The sequence below is a fragment of the Anomaloglossus baeobatrachus genome, chromosome 5, assembly GCF_048569485.1.
Source record: "Anomaloglossus baeobatrachus isolate aAnoBae1 chromosome 5, aAnoBae1.hap1, whole genome shotgun sequence".
NCBI lineage: Eukaryota > Metazoa > Chordata > Amphibia > Anura > Aromobatidae > Anomaloglossus > Anomaloglossus baeobatrachus.
This window is the reverse complement of record NC_134357.1, coordinates 251,393,100-251,402,116: the sequence shown is the minus strand read 5'-3', so window position 1 is coordinate 251,402,116 and position 9,017 is coordinate 251,393,100. Positions and strand designations below refer to the sequence as shown.

The following is a 9,017-nucleotide window of genomic DNA, read 5'->3' as shown; positions in this document are numbered from 1 at the left end:
TAGTGGAAAAAAATTAGTTTAAAATGGATCAGTGCAGACTTTCATGCACTGAAGGCTGATGCCAATGATTAAATCAGCCATACTATCTTTCTGCCCTTCTGACTGTCCATGGAAGATCAATTGCACCATTCTGGTACTTCCAGTGCTGAAGGACCACACTCTGACAGACATCAACTGCCTGTCCATCATAACATCTATTCTGTAGTACTGTTGATGCCAGGGCTGCCGATGCTGACTCTAAACTGCCAAGCAGCTGCTTGCTTGCGCCCTGTCTTATCTCTGGACCATGCTTCTACTGCTGCATCCACTGCACAGCCATGCTAACCACACACCTCCTGACGGTGCGATGTGTTTTAGATTGTACTGCTGCTGCTGGGCTGTCGTTGCTGGCCATAAACTGCCAAGCCTTGTCTGTCCTAACTTTTCTCTCAACCATGCTGCTCCTGCTGCATCCACTGCATAGTAATGCCAGCCACACATCCTTTCTATCCACCGTCTTTTGTATTGCTATAATGTACTGCTGCTGGCAGGACTGCTATTGCTGGCCCTATACTGTTTTTGTAAACTTAAGAAATATCTCTCAAAATAGAGTTAATATTTGTGAAGGCTTGGTGTCAAGTCATAACTTTTCCACATTCAAAACAGTTTTTTCTGCAGAAATAAAGGTGATAATTTTTGGAAGACTTGATAAAAATTCTTTGTAATTGTCTCAATATTTTTTGATTAGCAAACTGGTTACAAAGGGAATATTTCTCCCTTCTGGTTGAGAAGCCAGAACTTCTTACTGTTCTAAAAATAGTGAAACTGTTTTGTTTTAAGAAAAAATTGGATAATTTTTGGACAACTTGATAAAAAGCATTTGGAATGTGTAGTCATTTTGGGATTAGCAAACCAGTTGTGAACCTTCCAAAAAGAGATGATTTTTTTCCTTTTTAGTTGAGAGACCATTATTTATATACATATGAATTAAAAAGATAATTTTTGGCCACCTTATGAGAAAGTTATAAAAAAGTGTTTTTTTGTTAATTTACCAAACTGAAAATGTGATGGCTTCTTCCATTTGCATCATCTGCCTATAAATAACAGTAATGTATGCATTTCCACCCCTTCCCCACATGAAATAATTTTTAGACCATTTGTAGAATTAAAGGTAACCTAAAATGTCTGGTACTGCAGTATGTTTTTAAATATGGTGTTGGCTACTTCTGTTTTTCCACAGACAGGTAGGTGGAAGTCATTTGGCATTGTAATTGTACAATTCGCCAACAATTGCTACAAATTGAATTTTGGGGAAACTTTTCCAAAATCATCAAATTTTAATTTGAAACAATCCTGTTATCTCTATTAGTAATATCATGAGCTCCAAGGAATTTACATTAATCGATTTGTTCTATCAAGATACAAACCATTCACCGGAATGTTTCTTTTACACTCCTATTAAGTACGATAATCATAGATGTGCACAGTTCTGCAGGTTATAACAACTTTAAGAATTTATTAGAAGATGAAAAAAATCACTTAGAAACTCAGAACAGATCTATAAAAAAAAAAAATCACAAGAACACAAAGAGTGATAATAATGCAGCAAAGGCATCAGATAAATATAATAACATAGTAATTCATCTGATCACACCCTTTTATAATTTATCTTTATTTCAGATAAGCTTTGTAAATGGCTAGATAAGATATTACACATCGGTTTCCGGATTCTATCGCTTATCTAATGTAATAAACAACCAATTTAATGGTGTCTAAACTTCATCTCCATCCATACTAATATCAATTCCAAGTTAACAGATAGGATACATTAATTAACAATTTTTTAAGATGATTTCCTGTGCAAGGGAATATCCTGCAATTATGACATTGGTGCAGCTTTGACTTCTTGGAACACATAAGGAGGTGGTGGTGCAATATGTGGTGCTAAAGGCTGAGCATATCCTGCAAATGTAGCTGGAACTGTAGAAGGATTCGTGGAGACCACAACATCATTCTGGATCAAAAACACCTATGGTAAATAAATCAAACAGTTGAGACAGTAAAACATAAGGAACATAGAGCAAACATGTAACTGTCCTGTATTTCTAATTTTTTGGGGGGTTCAGAATTTTAAATGTGATAATGGGATTATATGCACAACTTATGATTTAAGAAAAAAGGTTGGCAATATTCGGGGCAGAGTAACTGTAATTGGGAAGACATTTTTAAATGACGTTGCTCATCAGTTATCACACCGATTTTCAGAATCTGACTTTATTGCTCAACAGTAAATAATTATAGCATGTGATCCTATGTGTGTTACCTACAAATGTAAACCTGTGCCTGACTGTGCTCGTATAGTATACAACTGTTAGCAGCTGTATGCCTGTCCATGACTCTGTGCAGCTCTTTTATGTAAGCTTATTTATCCTCGGTATTTTATCCAGTTTTGTTCTATTTGCAATATAAAGCGAATATTAAAGAAGCACTCCTGGAATATTTTTCTTAATCTTGTCTATCAATGTCATATAATCTAAGTGTGATAATATATAATATATTTACTGACTGCTGTCATCCCCAGTTTCCAGCAATGCTCCGATCCTCTTCTTCATCATGTGAGCACTGCTATTTTCGCTGGCTCACATAAGGACTGCTGTGTGGGGTGGTGTTTGCTACTTTCTTCAATGTATAAAAAACAAAAAGCCAGCACTAAATGTGCACTTCAGCACTAAAAATTCCAAACTGTACTTATTATAAAAATTTGAGATTTTTGGCAAATGATTGCAATTTCGTGAGCCACCCCGCCACGTCACGGCAAATCTCTATGGGGCAGTCAGACACTAAAATATTTTTATAAAATGTGCCATGCGGCCTCACATGTGCAAAAGTAGAACTGCTCTTAGCAGCACTCACCTGGTCTATTTCAATCCCGTACCCATGACTGAGTCATGGCTGTGGGCGGGACAGGTCCAAGCAAATGCTGCATGAAGTAAATAGCCTGTGGACAGGGCCTGATGACTGAATATGAACAGCCACCAATCGCCAAAATCTAGACAGGTGGAATACAACCCAAGTGGGGTGCATAGCAAGGTGGGGGTCAGCCACCGACCAATTCAATGAACAAAAACAAAAAGTCAGCACTAAATGTGCACTACAGCACTAAAAATTCCAAACTGTACTTATTATAAAAATTTGAGATTTTTTGTCAAAAAATTGCAATTTCTTGAGCTACCATGCCACGTCATGGCAAATCTCTTAGCGGCAGTCCTACACTAAAATATTTTTATAAAATGTGCCAGACCGCCTCACATATGGAAGGCTATTTACTTCAAGAAGCATTTGATTGGACCTGGGATTGAAAAAGACCAAGTAAGTGCTGCTAAGAACAGTTCTACTTTTCCATATGTGAGGCCGCATGGCACATTTTATATAAAAATATTTTAGTGTAGGACTGCCCCAAAGAGATTTGCAGTGACGTGGCGGGGTAGTTCAAGAAATTGCAATTTTTTTGCCAAAAATGTCAAATTTTATTAATAGTACAGTTTGGAATTTTTAGTGCAGTAGTGCACATTTGGTGCTGGCTATCTTGTGTTTTTGAATTGCTCGGTGGCTGACCCCCACCTTGCTGTGCACCCCAATTTTGGTTATATTCTACCTGTCTTGATTTTGGCAATTGGTGGCTGTTCACATTCGGGCATCAAGCCCTGTCCACAGGCTATTTACCTCAAGCAGCATTTGCTTGGGCCTGTCCTGCCCACAGCCATGATTCAGTCATGGGTACGGGATTGAAAAAGACCAAGTAAGTGTTGCTAAGAACAGTTCTACTTTTCCATATGTGAGGCCGCATGGCACATTTTATATAAAAATATTTTAGTTTAGGACTGCCCGAATGAGATTTGCCGTGACGTGGCCGGGTAGCTCAAGAAATTGCAATTTTTTGCCAAAACTTTCAAATTTTAATAATAGTACAGTTTGGAATTTTTAGTGCAGTAGTGCACATATGGTGCTGGCTATCTTGTGTTTTTTCTTCAATGTATGCCTATGGATACTCAGAACGATGCTAAGGCTCTATAGACTTACATTGTGAAAGCTACTTTGGGTCCACAGCCAAGCCCCTGTGCATATCAGTGAATCGAAATTGAAATCCATTGACTAAGAAGTGGACTAGTTCGGCACTGGAAACCGAGGATTATGGTGATCAATAAGTATATTAACCCTAGAACGCGCAAGCAATTCAATCTACCATAGAAAACAAATGACCTAGCAGGCCTGCGAGGCCCCAGGTATGCGTTCTAGGGTTAATGCACTTACACACTACATTACATAAATAGACAGGATGACGAAAACCTGTTTGGAGTGCTTCTTTAATCTATAATACTGTCCATATAGGCAAATATATACAGCATCCATTTTTTTACATACAAAAATACCCATTAAAGTTTATAGGACGTAATTAAAATATGGATGTGTTAGTATTTGATCTGTATTCCATCAGTATTTAATGGGCATTGGGCTGTCTTCAATTTCCTGCTTTTAGGAAAGCTCATCAAAAATACTGTTCTGCAACACTACTGAAATACTGATGAACACTACTAAGTGGTATAATGATGTTCCACTTTACTACTTTGGAATGGACAATAACATAGGTCAAAAACAAAAATCATGGTTTTAAAGGGAACCAGACACCTACTCACCTGCGCGATGGTCCAGTCTGGTCTGACAGGTGTCTGTGGTCTTGACCCGGCACTTCCTCTATCCTTGTGATTGCCATCCTCTTTACCTGCTTGTGTGGACGACATGTCCTACGTCCTCCACACAGTGTCCTCCATTACGCTCCTGCATACGCGTACTTCTCTCGATGATGGACACCATGTGCATGACGTAGGACACGTCATCCACATGAAGCAAGAAAGAGGATGGTGATTTAAAGGATAGAAGAGGCACCGGATCAAGAAAAGCAACCAGACCGGACCTTTAAGCTTGTTCCAGAGATTATTTGGTGCGCTGATATAGAAATTTCATGGGAATTTCACAGCATCAGCTCTAGATTTTTAGATATGGTTGAATTTTAAAAATTTTAGTCTGCTTTTGTAATTAAAGGCTTACTTATTTGAAAGGGAAATCTATATATCTCTATAGCATCATTATTATATTTGGATTTATAGAATCATTTATTAATTTAAAGTATCAATGAATGAAGCTAAATCAAAATCCCAGTCTTCATTTGTCCTTGTAAAAAAAACTTTCTTGGATATGCTATTTCATTTCAATAGGTTTAGCTGTAATATGAGTGTTAAAGTCTATTATGTGCACAGTCACTTAGATCACTTCCCAGAAAACCTTATTGACTTGAAGAAAAAACATCATATTAACTTTTGCTTCATAAATCAATAACACATCTATATATATAATTGCCTTATTCTGTCTCTGTCTGTCTGTCTGTCTTGCTCCAAAATTGTGTCCTTACGGTGACAAGCGTCTGATTGGCTGCTGGCTCGGCCTGGCCCCGCCCCCCCACGGATTGGTAGCTCGCCTCGGCCTGGCCCCGCCCCCCCCGCACGGATTGGCCGCTCGCCCCGGCCCTCCGCACGCATCGCCAGACATAACCTTGCGCTGCTGGGATCGTGACGGAGCCGGTGAACGCTGGTAATCATTATACACATCGGGTAACTAAGGTCCCTTAGTTACCCGATGTGTATCATAGTTACCAGCGTACACCGGCTCCCGGTACACATGTGCAGGAAGCCGGCATTATACTCCTCTCCCCCCAGGACTACTCCTCCTATTATAGTCCTCCTATTATACTCCTCTCTGAGTATAATAGGAGAACTATTATAGCATGGGGGATGGAGCACGATGGGGAGTGCGCAGCATGGGGGATGGAGCACGATGGGGTGCGCAGCATGGGGGATGTAGCACGATGGGGGGTGCGCAGCATGGGGGATGTAGCACGATGGGGGGTGCGCAGCATGGGGGATGGAGCACGATGGGGGTTGCGCAGCATGGGGGATGGAGCATGATGGGGAGTGCGCAGCATGGGGGATGGAGCATGATGGGGGGTGCACAGCATGGGGGATGGAGCATGATGGGGGGTGCGCAGCATGGGGGATGTAGCACGATTGGGGGTGCACAGCATGGGGGATGTAGCACGATAGGGAGTGCGCAGCATGGGGGATGTAGCGCGATGGGGGGTGCGCAGCATGGGGGATGGAGCACGATGGGGGTTGCGCAGCATGGGGGATGTAGCACGATAGGGAGTGCGCAGCATGGGGGATGTATCATGATTGGGGGTGCGCAGCATGGGGGATGGAACACGATGGGGGGTGTGCAGCATGGGGGATGGAACACGATGGGGGGTGCGCAGCATGGGGGATGGAGCACGATGGGGGTGCGCAGCATGGGGTATGGAGCACAATGGGGGGTGCGCAGCATGGGGTATGGAGCACGATGGCGGGTGCGCAGCATGGGGGATGGAGCACGATGGGGGGTGAGCAGCATGGGGGATGGAGCACGATGGGGGGTGCGCAGCATGGGGGATGGAGCACGGTGGGGAGTGCGCAGCATGGGGGATGGAGCACGATGGGGGGTGCGCAGCATGGGGGATAGAGCACGATGGGGGGTGCGCAGCATGGGGGATGGAGCACGATGGGGGGTGCACACCTCCCCCACTGCACAACACCACACACACACTGGGAACCACAAACACCGCCCTACACAGACACCCAACACACAAACAGCGCGGCACACACAAATATACGCACATGCCGCACAACACACACATTGCACAAAACATACCTCCCACCAAAACACACACACACCCCACACCCACACAAACCGCGCAACACACACACACAGCGCTCCACAAACAACGCAACACACACAACGCAACACACAAACAACACCGCTCTCACCCCCCGCCACACCCAGACAACACCCAGAACATGTACAGCCCCTACACAAACACTTGGTAACTACACACAACAACATCTATATATATATAACAAAAATCATACATTAACTACACAATACGTAAATTCTAGAATACCCGATGCGTAGAATCGGGCCACCTTCTAGTTTAAATATAAGAAGCTTTGTAGTACAGTATATCTTAGCTAAATCTGTTTCTTTATTCATTAGTACTGTTCATTCATTCTCAAATTTCTCAATTCATGGATATGCAAATTGCCTCTTGAACTTGAAGTCTAGTGCGACCCAATGGAAGTAGCAATCCTAAAAGTCAATATCAACTATTTAACCCCTTTAAAACCAAAGATGTACTGGTACATCCTTGATCAGCAGATATGATGATCTGATCAGCAGACATGTGTGGCTAACAGGCACCTGTTAACCCTTTAAATTGCTTTGTCAAACAATCTAAATGACCGCGGCTGGGATCACACCGTTCCCAGCCGCAATCAGCTTGGTGTTGCCTTGGTAGCAAGGGGTCAGCTGATGACTCCTGACGCTGCCATGACTCACTTCCTGTAAGAGCCGACAAAGCATCGGCACTCACAAAAAAGCAGCATGATCAGAGCAATACTGCTGTGATCAGGAGAAATGCACAGGCGATCGGATTGTACAGTGATACTGTTCCCTAAAGGGACTAATAAAATAAATAAAAAAAATGTAAAAAAGTTTTCAAAAATATGAATATATAAAAAACCCTAAAAGTTCAAATGACCCCCCTTTCACACTATTGAAAATAAAACAGTAAAAAAAATACACATATTGGTATCGCTGCATTCAGAAATACCAGGTCTATCAAAATATAAAATCAGTTAACCTGATAGGTACACGGTGTGGCGAGAAAACTATTTCAAATGCCCAAATTATGTTTATTGGTCACTACAACATTGTGTTAAAATTCAATAACAGGCGATCAAAACATCGCATCTACACAAGAATTGTCTAATTAGAAATGCCAGCTGCAAAAAATAAGCCATCACTTAGCCCCAGATCCCGAAAAATGAGAATGCTATGGGTCTTGGAAAATGGTGAAAAAAGTGCTACTCACTTTTTGGACAAACTTTTGAATTTTTTTCACCTCTTAGATAAAAGTAAAAGTATACTTATTTAGTATCTACGAACTTGTATCGACTTGAGGTATTAAATAGACACATCAGTTTTATCATAGAGTGAACGTAGTGAATAAAACAACCCAAATCATTGTGGAATTTCCCTTTTTTCAATATTTTTCCACATTTGGAATCTGTTTCCTGTTTTCCAGTACTCTATATGGTAAAACTAATGATTTCCTTAAAAAGTACAACTTGTCCACACAAAATAAGGCCTCATATGGCAATATTGATGGAGAAATAAAAAAGTTATTTCTCTTGGAAGAGGAGGAAAAAACAAAAATGAAAAATGGAAATTCGCCCTAGAGTAAAGGTGTTAACTAGCCTTGCCATATAATTTAGGATAAGGGCTCATTCGGACAACCATTTCCGATTGTCCTGTTCAGTTCTTGTTTTTTTAGGACCTATTGACAAGACCATTTTTTTAATGTCTTTTGTGTAGGATCGGATGGCACATGGAAGCACTTCCGTGTACATCAGTTCCTACAAAAAGAACACGGATGCCGTATTTCCATTCCGTTATTATGGAACATGACATGTTCTATTCTGTTCCGTAATTGCAGACTGTGACACAATACAAGTGATTGGTTAAAAAAAATCCCCAGAAGCCACACAGAAGCACTTCTGTGTGACTTCCGTTGGGTGCCCCTGCAGTCTGCGCCCTGCTCCCGCGCCAGCCTTGCAGCTGCTCGCACTGCAATGTGTCAGCATCTGCATGCACAGCAGTGCGAACAGCCATGGGGATGACAAGTGCTGCCGTCAGGAGGTTAGCTAACATCATTACCTGCTGTGATGAAGTCCGCTGCACTCCTAAGATCAGCACTCACCACTGACTTCCATGCCCACCGCGTTCTCAAACCAAGTCTCGCGGGCAGCCTGAGACTAACTAGTGGTGACGTCGCGATCTCTCGCGATACTTTGCTTGTGAACACAGCAGACAATGGAAGTCAGTGACGAGTGCTG

At 42.0% G+C, this 9,017-nt stretch overlaps 1 protein-coding gene across 2 annotated transcripts in view; it reads right to left on the bottom strand.

The window, feature by feature from the left end:
• Positions 1-1,475: 1,475 nt before the first annotated feature.
• Positions 1,476-9,017, bottom strand: part of LOC142309909 (membrane-spanning 4-domains subfamily A member 4A-like) — a 184,838-nt gene continuing 177,296 nt past the window's right edge. For both annotated transcript variants that reach the window (XM_075347370.1, XM_075347371.1), the window contains exon 7: positions 1,476-2,008. In XM_075347370.1, coding sequence (XP_075203485.1) covers positions 1,859-2,008 — 150 coding nt within the window. In that variant the 3' untranslated portion in view covers positions 1,476-1,858. The remainder of the gene's footprint in view (positions 2,009-9,017) is intronic.